General features: G+C 39.3%; 1 protein-coding gene across 1 annotated transcript in view; it reads right to left on the reverse strand.

Moving 5' to 3' along the window:
• Window positions 1–24,358, reverse strand: part of SPTLC2 (serine palmitoyltransferase long chain base subunit 2) — an 80,558-nt gene that overhangs the window by 43,432 nt on the left and 12,768 nt on the right. Inside the window, exons 3-9 of the mRNA XM_027672605.1 lie at window positions 18,443–18,597; window positions 17,268–17,416; window positions 16,798–16,922; window positions 10,293–10,386; window positions 7,565–7,670; window positions 6,526–6,745; window positions 4,528–4,654 (exon numbers count right to left, since the gene is read on the reverse strand). Of these exons, the coding sequence (XP_027528406.1) occupies window positions 4,528–4,654; window positions 6,526–6,745; window positions 7,565–7,670; window positions 10,293–10,386; window positions 16,798–16,922; window positions 17,268–17,416; window positions 18,443–18,597 (976 nt within the window). The remainder of the gene's footprint in view (window positions 1–4,527; window positions 4,655–6,525; window positions 6,746–7,564; window positions 7,671–10,292; window positions 10,387–16,797; window positions 16,923–17,267; window positions 17,417–18,442; window positions 18,598–24,358) is intronic.

The raw sequence follows: 24,358 nt of genomic DNA on the forward strand, positions 1-24,358 counted from the left end.
ACTGCTACCTCCATTGAGCTATGTAGGATAATAATCCTTTGTTACTATGCAGTGCTCAAAATTTAAGTGCCATCTTGGGCAAGGTCTATCCACACCTTATTCTATACATGCTATGTATGGTGCTGTGATTAGGAATGGGATATTTGCCTCCTAAAATGAGATGGAAGACAGTAAACTCGTTATAAATGTCAACATGTATAATTACTATTATTGAGTTAATGTGCATGGAAGGAAGTGGTTTACCTCTTTTACAAGGTATTAGCACTGCCAGCTTTAGTTCAAACTTAAAATACACCTGGATTTAAGACTCATCTTCAGTTTTTAATACACAGGAAAGCAAATTAAGTTTCATATCTGAAGGTGGTTAACCAGTTCCTAGACTGGTTTCACTTTGCATGTTTTGATTTGCCTGCATATCAGTCAGGTTACTTTAAGATTTTCTTCCACTTGCCCCCAGCAATGTTATCAGGGCAACAAACACACTGGGTCCTGAACAGCAACAGTGCTAACAGAACTCCAGTTGTACAGGATGTATCACTAGCTCTTATGTAAATAATAGGAAGGAACCAGCTGGATTCCCAGACCTAGAGAGATTGTAATGGCAAAAAATCCAGCTTTCAACTCAAACCAAACCACTGATGCTGAAAAATTCACCAAGGCAGGTCAAGTACTTAACATTATAAACCCCAACATCTCATTTACCATGACAAGTACCAAGCTGTCTCATTTTCCCTACAGTCAATTTAAATAACCCAAACACCCCATGAACAGCAAGAATCAAGTAGCTAGAACTTTCCAGAATTCCATTTCAAGAACCAACTTGTCATCTTTGTGTATACTACGACCCTGAAAAGTCTGCTTATTGTATCTTTTTTATTATCATTGTTTAAAAAGTCCCTTTGTCTACAAAACTATCTGAAGTTCATTCATCTTTGTGGCTGAACAGAGACCAAGAGCAGCATTCACTGAACTGTTGACACGCATCTGCAACACTTGCTCCTGATCGTTACAACCCTAGTGACTTCGAACTGGAAAGCAGCTCCAAAAGTTTTTGCAGAAAGAAGCCTTCTCCCTTTCTGTTCCTCACCATGCTCTACCATATATCAAAGCCAAATGTGATGATATATGAGATACTGAGTTCTCTTGAACAGAGTCTATGTGCTCAAGATGTTCAACACTCCTGAGGACAACTGTTGCTTTGAAGAAATTCTTTGAAGAAAGGGATCACAGATCAAGCATGTTTTGTTTAAGACCACGTGATGGTCTTCTACCCAATTTACAAGTAATGCAAGTAAAATAGGACTGACATAAATTCTCAGACATTGATCGGATAATTTAGAGTTTCAGATGCACTGGAAGCACCACTACCAAGAACCTGTAACATGGCTCTGCCACTGCTTTGGTTGTTGGAGTGGTTTTTGCAGTCTGGATGAAGGAGCAAGTAATATACTTATATTCATATATAATTATATTCCTGCAGATGTCTTCAGAGTGATTGAGGTTTGCTAGTAACTTACATGCACAAACATTACAAAGAATTAACAGATTAGTTTGAACAGAAATCAAGACTCAAGAAACTACTGTCCCAATTCAGGCAGCACATTTGCATGTCACCCATCTTACATTCTCTGTAAGCAGCTATTCAGCTTTTCATAGCATCTGTATTTTGTCTGTGCTGCCTCCTACTAAAGTCCTATTTAATCATTGGCAGATTGCTGGAAAAATCTGAAAGGAGACATTCACTTTTTTAGTTATGTAAAGTTTTAGCAACTACAACACCTTATGTTGTAAGTTTGGAGCCTTCAAATGCTTCATTAGATTTAGAAATAACCTAAGAGAATTTACATATTCTTGCAAAATGATATACAAAAACCCCTTTAATCTACAAACACTAATTGGTTCCTACTACATATTCCTCAGCTACAGACTATCTCAATCTGACATCAAAATGTCCATGAAGGTTTGATGCCACGAAGAACAGCAGCTATTACACATAGCATGTGGTAAACAGAAGCAGGCAGACAAAGAAGCCACAAAGGCTCTTTTCAGGAAACCATTCTTGAAGCCATTAAAAGATTTATCTGTGGCCCAAAACACAAGGCTGGGAGCTAGCCATCTACTGTTCTGACTCCAGCTCCAACTCCTGTGCTCTGGTAAAACCACTGCCCTATCTGTTTCCTTCATCCATTCGTTCAGCTTGACTAATTTAAAAGCAATGAAATTTTTGTATATGCAGTCAATTCAGAGGTGCTTACCAGTGACCCAGTTTAACACTGTTCTCCACTTGTCTTCCACAGCTAACAACTATTATAAGCACCCATCTAGTCCTCATTTTCTCCTACTCAAACCAACCACAAGCAGTGGTCCTCCAGAGTCCCACTTGTAATTCCACAGAATCCAAATAGAAGTTTTTCAGCCAAAGCCCTTAAATAAAGAAAAAACTGTCATGCTACCACTAAGCAGCTCAATTCACCCAACTGAACTTTTGCCAACTTCATCCACAGAAAATGTCTACAAAGTAATATTATCTCTAAAGCCTTAAGGCAATTAAAAAATGCATTACTGGGTAACAGCACTCTGCAGAAAATGAACACAGAAGCACTTTCATGCAGGAATCATCCTATGAGGTGTTTATCGAAAATGAAGGTTGACTTGGATGCTTAAAAAGCCAGTAACACTTTCACAAGACCTCTAGCTGAGAAACCCTTTGAGATTTGACAGGGTTCTGGCTATCCAGCTGTTATATCCATCACTTACAAAAACTGCTACAGCTCCTATAGAAATTGGACTTACTGAGACCTCTTTGAAATGACAGACTTACTTTCTCATTAGAAAGAGTGACTAGGAATTCTGGTACTCCTTGGCACTAAATTAGCAGGATGTATCTGACATGCGTTTTAAGCAACATGAGAACAATAAACCTCTTCTGAGTTTATTTTTTTGCCAAACTGGTTCCTGATCTGTTTTGCCTTTCAGCTCAGATGGATCCTGCTGGCATAATGGCAGGAAAACAGTCTGGAGTGGAAGTTCCATTCTCCTGGTTTGAACAAATACCGCACTGTAGCCTCAGAAACAGGCAAAAATGCCTGAGTTTAAATACTGCAAACAGGAATCAGTTACATATTCCTTGCTTCCTCCTTCATTAAGCAAAAAAGATACTGGAAGAAACCCAAAAGAAGCAATGCCTAAGCAGACCACAGATTGTTGGCAAATCATCAGCTATAAAGAGCTTCAACAGTCCCTTTTAAGATAAGAGCAAGACAACTTTTCATGTCATTTGAAGCTTGGTTAATATCTGTACTCGAGAGCAGGGAGACAACTCTTGGCTGGTATGGGTATCTCTCATGGACCACTTGGAAGCACTCAATGTGCTGCCTGGCTGTATTGGGCCTCACTGATGACATCTCTACTGAGCAATCACCAACACCAATTGCTAGCACCTAACTCTGTTCTCAGATAATGTAAGCAAACAAAATGAAACCTGTTATAATAGAAAAATTCTCAAGTCATTTCTCCAGTGAGGTTTTCCATTGTAAGAGTTACCCAACAGTTTAGCTGGTCCATGTTCAAAAGCAAAAAGCAAATTCAGTTCTAAAGCATACACCACCACCACCTCGTGGCCAGATGCCTCAAGCTCCCAGAAGTCAATATATACTGCAGCTTCAATTCTAAGAGCCTGCAAACTGAACGCCACTGACAGATCCTCAGCAAACTACACTGTTATCCCGTGTGTGCTGCTCACAACCTTTTAATTACCCATGAAGAGGGAAAAGTATCCTGCATGCAAACTGCTGTACCATTTCAGTTTCAAGGCAGCTTTAATATCACAAGTGCAAGCTGTTTACTTCATGCTATAACTGAAGGAAGCTGCTAGCCACTAGGCAAATGAGACATGAGGATTTGTGACTATGACTTTGAATGCACAGAGATGAGTACAAATTTCCCCTTTTTTACTTTCATAATGAAATAAAAAAACTAAGACTATAAAGACAAATATGCTGAATTTCTTTTCCTGGTCCATTAAATTCACTGATTTTGAAAACTGCTTCTAGCTCCTGAGGTAAAAAGGGATTTCAGAAACATTCCCATATTTACTTTAACTGAGATGCAAAGAGCAAATTATATTAGAGATGAAAACTGAAAGTACTGCCCTCCAGTAACCAGCACACAATTGTAAAAGATACACAGCAAAATACTCTGAAAGCAATGTTTACAGTGGGGCAAATAACAAAGGACAGACAATGGGAAGAAAAAGAAGGAAGCTAGAATAGGTAGGCAGAACTAAAAACCAATACAAGACAATACTGTGTCTTAGATGAGACTAAGATGACTTACCTCTAGCTGGAAACTCTTTATATTGTTATTAGGCTGATCTGTCAAGGATAGTAAACTGGTTTATTGCTCCAGAAACTCCGACCCAATATGTACTTACAAATAATCATGAATGTGTCCACTGAATGAGTTATCTGTCAAAGGGATAACTGTTTGGCTTCCCCTTTCTACATGCTTACTGTTTGAAAGACTCACCAATAGTTGTACCATCTTCACCCATAATGCACTTCACGGAGGTGATGATTTGCTCCACAACAGGAGGTGACATTGATGTTGCATACACTGCACTGTGAGAGTATGTTCTGAGGTAATCAATCAGTTCCTAGCAAAACACAAGAGGCATCAGACATTGCCTTCCCAGCACTCAGAGAAATGCTTCATTTTCATGTCTTTAATCACAATAAAATGAGGCACCACAAGAAACCTCCTTCAGAATGCCCCAGAAGAGAACAAGTATCTCAAGGATTGATTTCATAGTATAAGAAATAAACAGTTAAAAACTGTACAGGAGTGACATGACATCCCATAATAATGTCACAGGGCAAGAATGTGTGTTGATCAGAGACCAATGCCTACAACAGACCTGTTTAGATAACACCACCAGCAGTGGATTTTAACAAGGTGTTTGCATTACTCAAGCTGTGCCCAGGCTGCGTTTCAGAAGTGTTTATTATAGCACGGGGAGCATAAAACAAATGAAATAGTGGGGAGCAGGATCCACAGGTGCTTATGTATGGTGCTCAATATACTTGTTTCCCCACAAAAGTCACCAAACAAGGAACAGGTCACAAATTTTTTTCTCTCATTTATCAGCAAAATATAAATAAAACAGTAGGTGTAATTTAGGAGAGTGCAAGAACCTCAGTCTAATCCTCCTGCGATTCCCAGTTAAACACACATGCTATTTTTGTTAGAGGGCAGAAGTAGCTCAGATAAGGAACAAAGGACCAACAAACCTTAGATCTAGGCTGCTTGTTAACTGTAACAAAACCATGCTAAAATACCCAGATCACCCTAGCAAAATATTATAAACACCAGTATGAATGCCAGGACAGATTCTGTCTTCTGCTACCACAAAATAAATAATGATGACCCTCTAGCTACCACAAACTGGGAATGCATTATAAAAACACGTGGAAGTGTTCTGTTGCTGTCTATCTAGGGTCAGAGTTAAATGAAAGAAAGTTGTAAAGGGACTTTGAAATAAACTACGTAAAAAAATTTAAGGCCTCTTACCTCTGAAGCAATCCCTCAATCAGTAGCTAAAACACAGTTAAAAAAGGACTCTTAGCTGCTTTACCTTATGTCATGGACTTAATCCCAATGGCTCACTACCTTTGGAAAAAGATTTATATGGTGCTTTTTTTTCTGGGAAAGATATAAGAGTAATTTTAATCTAACTGTAGTAAACTCCCTAAGAGGAACATCTGTAAGTCTCATCTCCATTTGGATGGGTGGAAGTAACTATCACAATTAATAAATAAAAAATTCTTGTCCTGGTAGGAAAATGGTAGAAGTTTACCCTCAAATAAAGCTTAGAAGCCTGATCTGTGAGATATAGTTTAGGATATAAGAAAGGCAACACAGGGAATTGCTAGTCCATCCCCCCGAGAATTAGCAGTTTGGCGAGAGCAACACTTTCTAACCATACTTTCCAAGAAAAAAAGGGACAGTAGTCAAAAAACACCCCAAAACCCTCAAGCAAACAAAACACCAAAACAAAAAACCCCAACCCAATCAACCAAAAAAACAAAAGGGAAGAAGTGCCTTTTTAGAAAGCAAACTGTTTGTGTCCAGAGGGAATCAATTCTACTAGACTAACCTAAGAAGAGGATTTTCCTCTAAACACATGAAAAACTTCAGCTTTTGGCATTTTTCCTGCAAGTCTCATTAAAAATAACTTCAACAAATCCCTGCTTGCTGGCTCCTAGCAGTTCCTAGAAAGATATTATATCACCACTGTACATTCTGCAAACTGAGATCATCGCTGACCATGTGAGATCTAAACAATTATGAGGTATTTTACTAGACTAGACTCTTCTGCCCTGCACAGATTTTCACATTATTAGACAGTATTTAAGTTTATGAAACAAATGGACAATTAGGGTACTTGAGAAATAGAATAACTTTGAAATGCCTAATGAAGGACTCTACCACCTGCCCAAAATAGTCATGTGATTCCCAGCTCTTTACCTTTTTGCCCCCAATGTATCCTCCTGCGGCTCCAAAGCTTTTGGTGAATGTTCCCATCATAACATCCACATCTTCAGGATTGAGTCCAAAATACTCCACTACACCCCGGCCACCGGGACCCAGGGCACCTATACTGTGAGCTTCATCAAGGTACAGATAGGATTTGTACTTCTTCTTAAGGGCAATCACTTCAGGCAAACGGACTATGGATCCCTCCATACTGTTGAGAAACAAAAATTCAGTGTAAGTTGATTTAATCGTTGGGACAACCACCTTACAGAGCCTGAAGTCACTATGCTTTCATTTCTTCATTCTTTCAGCAATTATGAGCACTTAAAATTTGCTAGAAACATCATGTTCTGCAGAGATGCACCTCTCCTCCTTGCACCTGGGGCCCAGAGCTTTGGTTTCTACCTGTTCAACATCTCTGGGATGCTGACATACAGCCTAAATAAGCAGAAGCAACAGTAAGCATAGGAATGTGTTCAGTGACAACTTTATAAATTAATTATCTCAATTTTACTTCCACCCTTATGTCAGTATTCTGATCTGAGATCTACTTACCTGTTGTTTTTAAGAACATTAGTAGCACTCCAAAGCACCCCATTTTGTGCCGAAAGTCACTATGATTTAAATGCCTAACACAACTGTGACTACTACATGCTCCTACTCACTCTCAGCAAAAAAATTATATTTGTGCAATTCCATTCACACTAGCATCATCTAGTGAGCACAGAAAGAATGGAATGGACAAGCAATTTAAGATCACAGTTCTGATATAAATAATCAGGTTTGATTATTTAATTTCTATAATCTAATCAAGATGTGGGAAGCATTGTGATAGCACCAGGTGCAGCTACAGTTCTAGCAAAGAAAACCCAGGATGTGAGACCAACATAGCATAATTTAATTCACAGATGAGATTAATGAAATAACTATGAAGTGACAACATTCATAGTTTGATTTGGCAAAGAAACCCAAACACTAAGCATCTAGATCTCATGTGGAGGGTCTTAGGAATATAAAGAATAGTTTGTACCTGTATATTCCTTCCACCAAGATAAGAATTTTTTTCCAGGGCCTCCGTGTACGAGGTTGCCCATGCACAATAGCATCTTTGAGCAGCTTCTCCAGGCTTTGCATATCTGCACCAGAAATTACTGTTAAATGGTACCAAAACAGCTAGCTTGAGCTTTGACATGACTAAAGACAGCAATATTCCAGAAATGCACAAATTGCTCCAGCATGGAGGACAGACCATATACTCAACAAGCACAGGCTTCGTCTAGCTGCGGGCCCACGGATGAGATTGAAGAGAGTGGGTGACTCTATTAACTCCAAGGAAGAATTTCATAATCCTATGCTAAAAGCATAAGTTAGAGCATTAGGCACAAACCAGGAAATGGGGGTGGTGGCAAATAAAAAAGAATATCTCATTTTGATGAAAACAGAAAGCCACTTAGATAGTAAGAATGTCCTTGTGAATAGAAACAATTAAAAAAAAAACAAGCAAGGTCAAGGATAATCAACTAAAGATAAGTAAAAGATAGATCAAAGTGCATGAAGAGAAGTGGGGCAGTGTACTTTTTTATTCCTTCATTTAAAATTGAAGGGACTGGAGGTGTGGAACACGAAGCTTCTAAACCAAAAATAGAAAAGAAAGAAAAGAGAATCACCAGTGTAGGAAAGAGGACAGTGTTCAGCATATAAAAAACCAGACAGATGAGGCTGTTAGTAGCAATGTATTCTGAAACCATACTAGCTTTGCCTACAAACCCTTGACACAATCCTAAAAGACCTAAATAATGTGAACAAATAAACAGACATGAAATCAGTCCTGAAAAAAAATCTTTGAGGAAAGGAGTGGAGATGGGATTAATCAAAACGTAAAACCCAAAATGCTGAGCAGAGACAGATACAAACAATAGGGCATGAAAAAGTACACAATTAATCATGAAAAGAGAACTGGTAGACTAGGGCAGTTGTAGCAGCAAGAGCAGCTGGTGAACTAGAGCTAGGCTAGAAATTATACAGCAAAGCAGGTCAGTTAACAGACCGTTAAAGGACAGCTAGTGTTCAGAAAAAGTCAATGAAGAAAGCGGTGTAGTCCCTGTCTCCAAAAAATCTCTCAATGAAGAAAAGATGAGTTCAGTGCAGTTAGGGAGAACGATGGAAAATACATGTCTGCTCTGACCTGTCAAGAAAGAGGGAAAGACTGGGAACTAGGTCTTACCTTAATAAAAAGGACAAACTACAGAATGAGGCAGGAAAAATTAAAAACATTGAACAAGGATTTTCAGGGGGATTTTTCATTTCCCCCTCTCATAACTTCTAAAAAGCAGAATGTGGTTAAAGCCATTAACGTCTTGGGGAAATCAAGTTAACTAAGGCAGCACAGAGTATAACAAGAGTAGGACTGAGAACACATACAGAAATATAAACTGAACATCATCTTGACAGGCCAAGACCATTGTTTGCATTTTGCCTTCTAATTCTCATCTGCCATTCCATTCTCTTTCACAGAACCCCACCATCTATAATTTTTCTAGAATTTTCCCTAATCTCACCACTGCTAGTTAGTACCCCATTCCCACAGATCATCTATTCTTCATCAGAGCAGAGCTTCTAAGTCCTTCTACTTATACCCAGAACTATGTTCTAACCAGTGATCTTTGAAACTCTGGAAATGGATGCAATATTCAGAAGTATGTCTATACAAATGCAGAAGCAGAATGCAAAGCTTTTGTGATCTTGCTCAGCAACCAAGATTTATGAAGAATTTAAAAAAAATTACAAATGTTATAATAAGCTCTACATTTTTGTAAAGACAATTATTCAAACAATAGAGAACAAGAAAGAGAGAACACAAAAGAAACAGTAAGCACAGCAGAGAATCCACTACCAAGTAGGACAAAGAAAGAAAAATAATTGCAGCCACCTCAGCTTTGCTGTCACCACCACACACTTCAAAGAGAGCAAGAGTCATCATGATCTGAGACTGACACTATAAAGAATATTAGGAGTAGCTGAAGAATGAAGGTAGTGGCCTTATTAATCAAGGACAACTGGTGCCTCATTCACTGAGAGTAAGGGAAGGAAATCCTAGGTAACTTTAATGTGAAAGTTATTATAAATACCTCATTTGGAGGAAGATGAAATTAGGAAAGTAAAAAAATCTGTGTATTTCAGAAACAATACCTAAAGCAAGTAACTCAGTGAAATTAATCTACGCTTCACATCCCAAAAATTCCTTTAGTACTACATTGTACCAATTCATGACTGTGTAGTTCAGCTAGGACATCTGCAACCAAAAGCTTTTGTTACTGTAGGATAACGTTGTCATCTGGTTCTGAATTTAAACTTTCTTATTCCCCAAATTGTAACCTAGACCCCTACAAGATTGCATTATTATGTGACACGGACTCTTTGAATAGTCTAACCATGCTGAGCTATCCAAGTAACAAGAAGCTATGTTAAAACACCAGTGCCCCTACACTTGCCGAAGGGTAACATGTTTCTCTTCATATGCAGAAGACGGAAGCCAGAACAGCCTCAGGATAAAAGTGTTATTAGTTGGGACTGAATATATAAAAAAATATCCAATACAGGATGATTAAATTCTCAGTAGCAGCAGTCTTCTGACCTTTCCAATAGCCAGCAATTGATTTCCTTGCATGAAATTGGATTTCCAGCTATTAGAAGATACAAGAGCGTGTATCCTATCCAAAGCATCTGCAAAAAGGCAGAGTCCACCATCTGATACTTACTGTTGTGCTTAAAGATTCGAATAGTTGCTCCTGACAGTCTTGCTCCAAGCACTAGTGATGCATGATTCAGTTCATCACTCAAAATCAGACAGCCCTGAATTAGAAGGGGAAAGAGGAAGATATTGAAAAGGTTATGTCAAGCATATAACACCTTTCAGCTCTGAACTGCTTAGAGATCATTTAAGGAAAAAAAAAACCAACATAAATGTAGATAATCCAGCTAAGACTTGCTAAGACAAAATTTGCAGCCTTAGTACGGCAAATAAAAATACACAACTGCTCTTAACTGAAAGAACCACTTAAATCTCACTTTTCCCAGAAATGCGGCAGCTGAACCTGCTGGAATATCTCATGCTGATGATGAGTACTCATCCTCCTACTCAGTCAGGTAAAACAGAGAGCAGAGAAGCTTGCCCCAATTCACTCAGCAAGTGTAGGGTGGTGCTAAGAAACAGGCCACCAAAGTCCTAGATTAAAGGCCTTATCAAAGTTGCACTATTTCTTACATTAGGAGGCAACCATTTACTAAACCCATGTGTAGATGGAGGTAATATAAAAGAGACAGGAGGTGGAAAACAAAATTGCATAATGAAATTGAGAAGTCTTCTGAAGCCATTAAATATGACATTGAATTTGTCTGCTTTTTCAAAAAGGGGAAGATAAATTCTTGGACAAATACTAAAACAGGATAGGCCTGTTTTGAGAGCAGTGATGATTCCAGGTCAATAACTGATATGCTGAACATTTAGTCACAGTGTTATCACTGTGGACTACAGGAATGTATATTTGGGGATTAATATGTAAGGGAGTAACAATATTTCTAAATAACCTTGACCCATTCCAATTACTATGCAAGTGTTCTGCAACTCTAGAAGTGACTTTGTTCAGTTAAAAACCCAGAAAGCATGTCAAGATGCTGAAGATTTACCACTAACACCTGCTCATTCTATGCTTGTCTAATAACCATTGGTGGAGGGAAGAATCAAGATTTCTCCTCTGCAATGGGAGTTACTAGAAAGGACTGTGAAAAGCATTGCCTATAGTTACACAAGGAGGTGTCACAGATAATAGGACTATTTTCTCCATAATAAAGGAAATTTTGCGGTAGAATGGCAATGAACCTAGAAACATTCTACATCCCGAGAAAGCTCAAGACTGATTTTCCCTGGAAACTGCAGCAAATGTCAAGTGTTTATACTGCTGCTACAAACATGGCATATTTCAGAGACTTTGGCATAAGAAATACGAAAATCTTCAACTAGCATTTGCTCTTTGAACTACTATACCAGACAAAGATTATGTATATTACATCAGAGGGCACTGCTGTCAAACACTACTGTATGAGAAAACCCAAATATAATAATCCAATAAGTGCATACTTCTTAAATGGTAGAAAGTAGGAAAAGTGATACATTAAAAAAAAAAGGAAGAAGAGATTAACTGTCTAGAAGGAGCTTCTCCAAAAAAAAAGGACAAGCTTTTGGTGGAGAAAGTAGGTTTAACAAATTGACGAGCAGCCTCTTTTCATCCGCTGTGGCAATCCGAAACTCTGCTATCAGCAGAAAAGGAACTTATAGGATTATGTAGCAGGCCGTGGGCCACAGGGGCTGAGGGAAATCACACCATCTAAGGACCAGACAAGATCCATTGATATTCATCCGTGTTGATTCATCCTGTCTCCTGGAGCAGGATATGGAAAGACTGTGTGATAATGCTACCAGTCCATGCAGAAGCCCTTTTGTTTTCTCCCTTCCCTTGTAATCCTTGTTTTGGGAAATATTAACCATTTCTCCCCCATATGTAATCCTTGTTACTGGAAATGCTAATTAATCAATTGGGTACTCCCCTAGTTGGCATAACCCGGCCTCCTCATTAGCATGTTCTTGCCCCCGAGACCCTTAAATAGTGTTTTGCATGTTCAATAAAGATTCCAGTTTTTACCCCCAAACTGGGATCGTCTAGTTTTTGGACCTTTACCATCTGCCGCTAAGAGAAGACTACACTCAATTATAAACAAATTAATTTGAAACTGAACAAATAGTAAAGAGTCTAGTAATGTCTACCTCTAGAGAAAGGGCAAAGGATCACATAAGCCACTGGTACAGCACACCAATCACTGATGATCATATGTAAAACTGAGTGCTGCTATTCCAATGATAAGACTTCAGTTGCATTTATCAGAGAATTTACATTTGAGAGAGCATCTGGGAGAAGGCTAACAGTAACTGGAGATAACACTACTGGGATCTAGAAAAACATGTCAGTGAAGACCAGACTTACCACTGCATCCTACAAGGCAGACAAGGAAACTGAAGTGAATGCCACATTTTACCACAGAGTGCTACATATATGAATTATGTAATTCAGTCCTGAGCACTTAATTTCCCAACCTACCTGTACATGGAAATTAATTTGCTTTCTTACAACCAAAAAAAGATCCTTCAAGCATCATTGCTCTAATTTAATTGTCTAGCCTCTCTCAGTCCAGAGATATGACAAAAAGCTCTGTGCTAAAGACAGTAGAGAATGGTGTGATTAGCTAGTTAAAATAACTACATTAATGACACTTACTCTAAAACAGGCAAGTTTCAGAGTGACTACTGACTAAGTAATCCTCAAATTTCATATTATCTGGGGTCTAAACTCAGCATCCTTGGCAGTGACTATGCTAGGCAGCTGACAACTTGGCAGTGAATAGAAGGTCTCTGTTGCTGAAAACTGCCAGGTGCAGAAAGACCTGTTTTTAGTGATGCTTTAACAGTGCTAAAACACAACTTTCAGTCTACACCAACTATATCCATTTTCAGCATCTGCTTAGTAGAAACTGCTGTTAACAAAGTATAGTGAATAAAGATCAACTAAGTAATGCTGATGAAGCTTTTGAATTCCTTTTGCTGACTAATGCTGATCAAATTATGGGGTAGAGATGGAACTAGGATAGTCAAGTCGTATTTGTCGCTATTAAAAGAGGATTTAGTAGCAATATAAACCAAGTGCTTCAGGATTTCACAGAGCAGAAATGGAACAGGTTGTCCAGTGTTACATCTGTGTGAGCAACCATAGACATCATATTGCAGTAGCTTGTTCTAAGCTAACTAAGTGCAATCACACAGCACCTACAGGATGGACAAGGGATCAGACCCAGCCAGCACGGGTTTAGGAAGGGCAGGTCCTGTCTGACCAACCTGATCTCCTTTTATGATCAGGTGACCCGCCTGATGGATGAGGGGAAGGCTGTGGATGTGTCTACCTGGACTTCAGGAAAGCCTTTGACACCGTCTCCCACAGCATACTCCTGAAAAAGCTGGCAGCCCATGGCTTGGACAGGGGCACTCTGCTGGGTTAAGAACTGGCTGAATGTCTGGGCCTAGAGAGTGGTGGGGAACGGGGCTGCATCCAGTTGGTGGCCGGTCACTAGTGGTGTCCCCCAGGGATCAGTGTTGGGCCCAGTTCTGTTTAATGTCTTTATTGATGATTTAGATGAGGGGATTGAGTCCACCATCAGCAAATTTGCAGATGACACTAAGCTGGGGGGGAGTGTCGATCAGCTGGAAGGCAGGAGGGCTCCGCAGAGGGACCTGGACAGGCTGAGAGTTGGGCTGATTCCAACGGGATGAGGTTCAACAAGGCCAAGTGCTGGGTCCTCCACTTTGGCCACAACAACCCCCTGCAGCGCTACAGGCTGGGGACAGTGGCTGAAGAGCAGCCAGGCAGAAAGGGACCTGGGACTTTGGATTGACAGGAAGCTGAACATGAGCCAGCAGTGTGCCCAGGTGGCCAAGAAGGCCAATGGCATCCTGGCCTGGATCAGGAACAGTGTGGCCAGCAGCACCAGGGAAGTGATTCTTCCCCGTGTACTCAGTGCTGGTGGGGCCACACCTGGAGTACTGTGTCCAGTTCTGGGCCCCTCAGTTCAGGAAGGATATTGAGGTGCTGGAGCAGGTCCAGAGAAGAGCAACAAGGCTGGTGAAGGGACTTGAGCACGAGTCCTATGAGGAAAGGCTGAGGGAGCTGGGGTTGTTCAGCCTGGAGAAGAAGAGGCTCAAGGGAGACCTCATCACTCTCTACAGCTACCTGAAAGGAGGCTGTAGCCAGGTGCAGGTTAGTCTCTTCTCCCAGGCAACTATCAGCAAGACAAGAGGGCATGGTCTTAAGCTGTGCCAAGGGAGGTTTAGGTTAGATATTAGGAAGAAATTCTTTACAGAGAGGGTAATCAGCCATTGGAATGGGCTGCCCAGGGAAGTGGTAGATTCTCCGTCCCTGGAGGTTTTTAAGATGAGACTGGATGTGGCACTTAGTGCCATGGTCTAGTAACCACAGCAGTAATGGATCAAGGGTTGGACTTGATGATCTCAGAGAACCCTTCCAACCTGGCTGATTCTATGATTCTAAGTTGCAATACAGGTGTCCAAATACAATATAAATAATTATTAACTTCACACATATCTGCGACTGTCAAAGATACTCCTTCTGGCCAAATGCAGATGCCATTACTGATTATACTTGCCAAACCTCCAAAAATTCATGTTGCAAGCAGCTTTGCAATTGAAAATGTACGTAGGACATGCAGAGAGACACAAACAGTAGTTAAAAAAAATTTAAAAAAAAAGTACTCAAGAGTCTAATCAAGCATGGGAATCTCTGAGCTTTACTGAGGACTCTATCAAAGCATTGCCAAACAGGTTGTGCACACACTTAATTGTGTACTGGGTGGTGTCACAATTCAGGATTTATGTGAGTCCTTATTTGCACACAATGAAGAAATCAAATGTGCAGTGAGAAGCAACTTCAGGCAGCCAAAAAAATCATTCAGTGAACATGTGGAACTTCAAAATGGCTCATTTGACAAGAACTCTTTTCTTCAGAAGAGTGTATCTTCTGTTTGGAGTATAAGGGAATATATACCTGAGTATAAGGACACTTGAAGTGTTGTGCGACAGAAGCTTCTTACTTCTTTATTTCAAGGGCACAAAAACTAAGTATCCTCATGACTAACACAGTACAGACTGCTGTACCCATTTATGAAAAGAGTTGGTTTAGTAAATGTATAAGTGAGGTGCATGAAAACAGGTATGTTACATGCCATGAAATTTAGTGTTCAGATTTTCTCAGTGGTTGTAAAAATCTGTTAAAGTTCAAATGTGAAAACTCAGGACCTGAGAAAGGTTATTTTCATATGGTATTGAAGATATACAGTGGGCTTCATATACACAGAGAAAAAGATGGAGTAACTTTGCAGTAATGGCTAATTTGTACTGACTTATAACAGCCAGCAATCTACTTAAATGGATCTGACAGTGTGTTCTGAACCTTAAAAGTCTCACAGAAATCATTAATAATTTTTCTGCTGAACAGAAAACTGAAGAGATGTGGAAAGACAAACAGCCAAAAAATGCAAGTAAAAGACATGTCAGAAGCAACACATGTTGCTCAGATTCATAGCACTGCAGAGGTTTTTGACTCCAGAAAGACTAGATTTGAAGCAATGAATTTCTCTCTGGCATCAGACTCAAAACTTTTTTTTATTATGGAAAGCACTTGATATTTAAAACGAAACAGATCAAAAGAAAAGACATGTTATGTAGACAGTGCTGCTACATTGTTACAAAAAAGCATAGCATGGAGGAAGACACTACATCTAATCCAAAAGGGAATCCCCAGGAAGAAGAGTTGCCAGGAAGAACAAGGCAGAAAATTTATAATCTGTGGATATCACAAGTGGAAGAATTTACAAAGTGATCTCAGGAAATGGAAAAATAAATAAATTAAATAGAAGGAAAATAAGCAGAGACAAAGAATTCCTATAGACTAGTAGTATTAGGTTGATAGTGAATTATTTTCAAAAGAGGAAATTGTTCTAGTACTTGCAGTATTTTACTCCACAGAGGAGCTAAGAGAAAATATATTTTGCATCAGAAGATGCAAACAAAAAGTTCTCTTCCATTTCATTTTCCAATAACTAAAAAAGCATAGTTGGAGATACTGGACACAGACTACACTGTCTACTGTTTTATGGGTCACACAGTAGATAAGTCCTTACAGTTGACCTTGTTTCTCTCAAATAACTTTTGTATGAGGATTTTGCTCCTTCAAAGGGAGGATTTTTCAGCTCTTACTCAAAGATAATAAATTCCCTATGTACCAACATGCAATTCAGCTTATCGGACACAGCCACTTCTTAGTGTCTCAAAAGCATCAAAATACCTTCAGCCAATCAGCCTGTTAATCAGCCACCATTTCACAAACCAATGAGTAGCCTGAGGAAGCAAGCCTTAACATGTTAGGCTCTCTCCCAGACAGATAGCAAGTTCTGGGCTGCTACTGGTCCCATGGATGCTGTTTCCCAAAGAGATTTTTGGCAAAGGTCAGACCTATAGTTTCTATAGAGAATATCTGCAGGGGTTGCCACTGAAGAAAAACAAAAGCAAACAAGCAGCTTTTAGAAAAATTAACCAGTAGGGTCTTTGTTAGATGAGCTTTTGTCCATGACTTAAGCCATCCATACCTTGCCAACTAAAGCAGGAATGTTCATAGAGTTGGTTGCAAACCCCATTCCATACGCCATTGCAGATTCCACACCTAGGAACCTGGCAACTAGCTTTTCCAGCTCCTCATGCTTGTCCAAGTTTCCTGCACATAAAAAAAATTAGAAATTCAGAGTGAGGAAAAGCTTTTGCTATTGCTAAATTCTACAAGAAGGACTTCCACCAACCAAGCTACTCTTTATTCAAAGGCCCATAAGGGAACACTGAAAGAAAAAAAATATGTATGAAAATGTAAGTAATACAACTGTTGCGCAATACAAACTAAACCCAGGAAGTCAATTTGTCTTCAATGAAGTAAAAGCTTCTTTATTGGTCAGACTAAAGTTCAGTGCTGGAACAACTAATGTTGCAAAGACCTGCAATTACAGGTACTGAGACTACAGACTTTGAAACATAGATTCGGGGAATATACTATCTTCCTCCAACTTACCCATTTCCTGCCTAGTGCTGCACACTCCAGCTCCGTACTGGGATAGAACTTTAGCTGCTGCTTCTTGGCAAGCCCCAGCATTCTGTGCAAATCCAAGGTAGTTGTAGGAACCCATATTAATAATGTCTTTTATCACTCTCCCTGTGTACCTGTTTTAAAAACACCACAAGTTAGGACATCTACAATTAAAAAAATTAACTACACCAGAAGATTGTTCTTTTACTTTCCTAGACTATACACTGAAATGTTAAAAATCAATAGAATCAACCATTAAATTATTTCAGTAGTGCCTCTCATCATCAAACTGCAACAATCAGTGAAAAAGATTCTTTCTCTATCTTGCAGTCTCAATTCCTAGAAGAGTTTGCATTTAAACGTGAATTTGCTATCATATACAAAATTGCTTGAGGCTTCTCAAACCATTTGTTGTTTCTCTGACATGTTTCCCCCTTCATTCCAGAAATATACAACTTTTCTTTCAGTTTCAAAATAACATCTCTAGATCAATTAACTTGGCAGCCCCTCAAGCGGGATATCCTCTAACCACAGAAAGGAAACACATCTGGCATTGCTGTGCTAACATTACGTGACAAGGAGATAAAGGGAAAAAAAGTTTTAATTCTTTTACCCTTGAAAGCCAAGGAGAGACATAACTAGTTTCACCAAGTACTGTGCTGCAAACCTCTTCACATCAAACTTGTGATATGTCATTTCCAATCTGTAAAAATCTTCTCCTTGTATTTCCGATTTTGTTTCTACAGACTATTTCAGTTCTGACTCAAAACAATCATGTTACATTCAGTTCAGGCAGCAATATTTACTCCAAGTGTCAGAATTCATTCTAAATAAACACAAAATCGCAAGTAGCAGTGCAATCCAAAGTATCTACTGCAGGTTCTGTTCACCACGCACAAAGGTATCAATTTTATTGCAGATCTATGCCCATGAAATCTTAACAGTCAGGAACCTTAGTAAGTAGAAGAAAGATTATATACAAATTATCACCTTGGAGGCCAAATGTGTTTCAGAAGAGCAAAATTCATTGATTCAAAATGCTGGAAAGCTCAAACCAAACATAATTCATTGCTCTTTTTATGTCACAGCTTGCAACTTGCTCTTACAGACCCTCTATTTCAAGACAGGTGTTGCAAGTGTTTTCTTAAATTTTGACTCACGTGAATGTCCAGTTATAGTCATGGGAAACTCTCTCCATCATGTCCACTTTGGCCCCTGGCACACTGCAGATTGGACGGTTCCAGCTGTCCCGAATACGCATGTAGAGGTTTCTGTTGTAGAAATTTTCAAAGTCCTGGTACAATGGGACAAAATCCTGAAACACATCAAAAGCACTCAAAGTAAAAGGAAAATACGTATCACAGCAAACTAAGAGGAATAAGTCTTTTTTGTCATTCTGGTGTAATGAAAAAAAAAAAGAAAACTTGAAACATAAAATAGCTCCCTTCTTGAAACGTTTGGGCATATAATCTTTACAAGAGAGGTGTATTCAACCTTCAGAGTTAAGCAGAGCAAGGGAACATGCAATTGCTTTTTGGCATCGAACACTATGCATTGCTCTACTGACTACACAAAGACTTTGAAAACTGAGGTACTCTTCCGTATTTCATTCAGTGCATAAGAAATGCATTTAATATAGCAGCACTAGCATTATTATACATGCTACCCTTAGAAATTTCCACAATTTTTTGTTCTGAATAGAAGCTAGTAAGCTACATTATGGCACCTCTCTTCTGCACAGCTTATCAGCACTGAAGTCCCACATGATTTTTATGAATGAGCATTTCCTGAATTTTAGCTTCCCTTCCAACGTTTTTCAGGAAAAATAAGTGACTGCCTTGAATGGATAACACAAGAATGTCAAACTAACTGTGGCAGCAAGGACATCTGAACACTTGAGAACATTTTTTTCTGGCTCTAAAGTCACAAGATTTCCTTTTTACTATTCAATTCAAGAAAGTTTGACATTCAGTAGTGATAAGAATGCACAATTCATTTGCTTCTGGTGGAAAAAAAAAAGGCTTTTTAATAATCTACGAAAGGAAAAAGTAGAATTTATGACAAAAGTAAGAGCCAGCAGAGCATTTCTTCCTGTTTTTCACAAGAAAAATGCAAACATGTTGACAAGCATTTTATTTTTGGTGACAGTATGATCAAGACAGAATATCTGTCTGACCAAATACTACAGTGTCAGACATTTGTGACACTGAAGCAATACTGGGAGCATTTATGGCAGATTTTTAATAAAAACACAAATGAATGGGCACTGACAAACTCTTACTTACAATGCTTGCCTGCAGGTGGAGTGCTTTTTTCTTTACCTTCCTATTTTAATGATTTAACAACTTGGTCCTTGCAGTTTGGAGTAAAGGAACCACCCCTTTGCATCCTCCTACCAGCAGCTGCACAGGGAAGACCTAGCCCAAAAGTGCCAACTTCTAAGCAGACAGAGTTGCACCCAAGCCCCCTTCTAATTTGCCTGTGCACAATGACATGCCAAAAAGGCACAGCTATGGAAAAACAAACCTAATTTAGCTAGTGATCACTCTTCCAAGGAATCACAAGTATGTCCTTTCTCAGTAAAGACAGAGAGAGGGAATAAAATTTCTAGGAGCTAAGATGCAAAGAAAGGCAATTATTTCTTCCATGTTCCTGCCCCAATTCATGACACAAAATCGAAATCATTATCTACAATTGTTAGAAACCCTCTGCTATGTTATTTGTAAAGGGGTGGGGGAACTGAGATCAAAAAGAAACACTGGCACACTAGAAGATCAATACTTGAGAGACTTGTTATGTCTAATTATAATCTACCAAGATCCTTCTATGCATTTTCAACTCCTGTTGAAATCTCTGCATGAGAATTCAGCTTTGCAATAGTTATCCAAGTGTATCAACTATGTGACCCAAGAAACAATTGATATTTTAGCCAAGGTTATTGGCTAGGAGAGGGAGGCTGGAAGTGGGTATAATGACTAACTCAAGCAGGTATGCCTGGGTTGATTCAGTCCAATCTCACTTCAGATTACTCATCAGATAGAGCATATTTTCTTCTGCAACCCAAGCTGACAAAGCCAGAAGAGTAACAAGCTCAACTGGTGAGATAAAGACAATCACCCACAACAGGTTGACACCATCAGTATATGTAACACAAATATGATCTTACAAGTCAAAAGAAGAACTAAGTTTAAAGTAATTTAGCTGTGAAGTAGAACCCAATGGATTATGATAAGGAAAAAATATGTCTTAAAAGTTGACAAGAATTCAAGGAACAAATTAAGGGTAAGGGAATTAAGGTCTAATATGAGACACTAGCTTTAGTTTTTTGGGGTACCAAGCTGTACAATTACAGCAAAGGGCTCTAAGTGAGACACCAGCATAATGCCACCTCCTTTGCTGTCTGTACATGCATCCCTCTCTCCATTAAACAACCCTCAGATAGTTCTCTTGAGAAAGTTCCTTGGAATAGGACAGGCAGGAAGTGTTATTTTGGCATAATGCAAAACTGGATTGTCTATTTCCTCAGTAATCGTAACCTCACCGAGGGGTTCTCACGACCCACCCATCTGAGAATGCAAAAAGAGAAATGGTAGGGTTATCATGCCTTTATAAACTGATACTGACTTCCGGAGTTCAAGAGCCCTCTTTTGGAGCCGGCATACAGGACCAGATGTCTGCTGGTTGTTTTAGGGGTTGGGTTTTTTGTTTGTTTGTTTTCCTCCTCCATCCTTCTACAGTATGGCATTCCAGAAGACAGTACAGCAAAAAGACCACTTGAATTCCACATGCAAATTTAATGCTTTCACTCTTTGAGCCAAGAAAAAAACATCTGGGGAGGAAGGGGGGATGAAATCTATCAATCCACACTATTTCAAATTTTTGGCATATGCAGCCACAGTGCTCTGCTGCAACAGTGTCCTACTGCTGGAAGCAACCACTAACGCTTTTAAATGGCCTTCAGAGCCTGTTATTTTTCCAGCAAGTTCTCATCTTCTAACAGACTCTAAGAGTACCAGTCTGGGATTAAACAGTTTCATTTGGAGGAAAAATATACCAGGAGTAAATTGATTCTTTGAACAATTTTCAGAGTAAGCACCGTCAAACAACTGCAAAAGGTATACTGCTACCAAAGGAGGGAGCAATGGCAGCATGTTCTTCCATTCATGGGGCTAAAAAATCCCAAATATCTCTATTCCTGTCAATTTAAGCCTAGAACACACCCTTTATTAGTGAGGTGATGCCTGAAGAAGAAACCTAAACAATAGTGGTCTCCCAGAAACCTGAAAATCATAGCAATTTCAAGAAAGAGCCAATTAAGGAAAGAATAAAATTCTCCCTTGGGGTGCAACACCTTAGCATAGGTGATTTGGGAATGCATTATTTCATTGTACTGTAAATTAATACTACAACAAGTGAAGGTCATAATGAGAGCTTTGTAGACATTAGCTTGGGGCACAGTGACATGCAAATACAGTGATTATGCTGCTTTTATTTAGAGCCAAGTTTTCACAACATTGCACCTAAGCTAACAAATGGTGCCATGAGCACCAGCAGGGCTTATCTGCAATTCAGATAATGCGCTCCCTGATAATACATAACTGACTCTGAATGGAAATCAAGTAGACAATTGCAACAAATTTCAGGCCCCTGAAAGGAAGCAGAAAGACCAGTTCCATTTCACTGCTATGTGAGTCAAGAAAAAGCGGAGCAGTAACTGCAGGTAGCCTTTATACTGTCAGGAGGCCTCTGGTGAGCTATACAGACACTAAGACACATTGAACGAAAGACTCCAGTTTACTGGCCCTAAGATACTCCTATAGCTAGACTCCTGCAAACAAGTGTTCGAAAGCCCCAGATGCTAGAAACATGTTCTAACTGGGCAAGCTACAGAGTATGAAGAGGTATGTAAGAGAGTTACCAGCCCTACGTGCACAGTTGCTCCCAAACAGAAAGCATACATGGTAATCAACAGGCAAATCAGACTGGAAGAAAGGTGAAAGTGATTTTCATTCTGCCTATAAAATCCTATAAGCATTTTGCAAATTTAACTACATTGTACGACCAGACAGTATACTAAATTGAGTATGCAGAAATTGATTCCAAGGTAATCAAGAATTGTTAGTCTTGCTGCTTACCCATGCCTAAAACAGACTGGTAATGCTTCAGAGAGGATGTGCTACACAACACTAGTTTCCAGGAAAAGCCCAGCTGGATATATTTTAAACAAAGCCAAAACCCATCAAACTATTTCCTGGAAATCAGTACTAGCAAAGTCTGTCCCTTTTCACCCTCTTGTGTTCCAACAATGAGTGAATACTAGGTTTTCTTGGAATCACTCATATCAATGCACGGCTCTAATAAATTTCAAGGAATTCACCCTCCGTCACAGACAGGTTTAATTCAGACCGGTTCAAATTCCTGCTCTGCTCTTTAAAGTAGTTTGGTCACTTGCAGTTTCTAGTTAAAATGCACAGAATAAAATTATAATATTAAGTGACAATTTAAGGAAAGATTTGCTCTACTGAACTAAACTGCCCTCCAAAACTCTGAAAAGCTGAAGGTGGATTTTTCTTTTGTTTTTAATACTACATTTTGAACCTAAGTTTATGTTATGCTTCTAACTGTGATCACCTTCATAAATGCACCACAGAATTTTCAAATACTTCAATTCCATGGCTGTCAGAACAGGTTAATTCAGCCCTTTACGAAATACTTCCTCACACTGTGTAATTTTGTTTTGCTCACAAAGCAGGCTGTCACACACTGTTCAGCTACAGAGCTACTCCCACTGCCTTTGCTTTGAGCTTTTCACCTAAGCAATTATGAACTATTTCAAAAAGATAAGGCTAACCCTTTTGCCTAATCATGACTAGGCTTCGTGAACGAAGATTTGGGAAGGGTTCTACCCATGTTTGTTACAAGTGCTAAAAAGGCCAATGCGAGATAGACAAGTTCGGTTGCAAAAGGCACAGCAGAAGGACTCCTTAGGTGGTATATTCTGCAAGACACGATTCTTTCTGCATTGTCTTTTCTCCTCAAGAGTGATCCTGTGTGCTTTCTCAAAAGCATCAGCAGCGTTATAGATAGTGTGTCTCCAGACCTCACGATTGGAGGCCAGAGTAGACCACTTATGTTGATCAACATGGCCGAGGCTGAGATGTTGTTTCAGGGAGTCCTTGTATCTTCTCTTCGGGGCTCCTCTCTTGCGGCAGCCAGTGGCAAGTTCACCATAAAGCATGATCTTAGGGAGGTGGTGGTCCTTCATCCTTGAGAATACTTAAGAAAATAACAATAATCTAGCTGTCTCTTTAGCATTTAAATAATAAAAATGTTACTTTCCACACAGAAGTCACAAATCTGCCAGAAAGTTCCCCAGGGTAATTGCAGGGCTCCTCTGATTTGCATGTATTAATAACAATAAAGAAGGTGAGTTGTGAGCCTTTTCTGCACACTAGTATCTGGATTCTCTTACCAAAAGGTGATTGGGCTGTCATCCAGCAGCTTGAGAGATTCAAATATTTAAAAATCATGAGAAAATCACTTCAAAACAAGTCAGAGTCACCGAGCACATGCCTCCCCCCCTCGCACCAAAAAACCCCTGGCTCCCACACTAGATATGCTGCAACATGCTCTCATCAATTCATTTGCAGACACACAAAGCTTAAAGCAGCAAAACATGAGGATAAGTACTGTATATTCTAAACCTCATATGATCACTTTTCTATTTGTCTGATATTGGAAACAGCTATTACAATCTAAGCACTAGAAACGTGATTTGGGGAAGTACACTAGGCTGAGACTTCTTCAACACCAAAACTTTTTAAACAGAATTTCCTATTTTTCATTCTTACGCAATGTTCACTGGCACTTCTTATTAGCTCCATTCACAGACATCCTACGTACAAAACAAAACCAGAATACATCCATCTCTTCATGGAAGCCACGACCAACACAGAAACTGAAAGGGTTTCAATCCATCTGTCTAGAAGGTATACTTGATAAGCAAATATCTTTCAGGGTAAGATGCAATGCTGAGTTAACTTATAAAAAAATTCAGGGCCTAATTTCTTTTAGGA

This window comes from Neopelma chrysocephalum, unplaced genomic scaffold, assembly GCF_003984885.1.
Source record: "Neopelma chrysocephalum unplaced genomic scaffold, ASM398488v2 Primary Assembly neopelma1_24, whole genome shotgun sequence".
Classification (NCBI taxonomy): domain Eukaryota; kingdom Metazoa; phylum Chordata; class Aves; order Passeriformes; family Pipridae; genus Neopelma; species Neopelma chrysocephalum.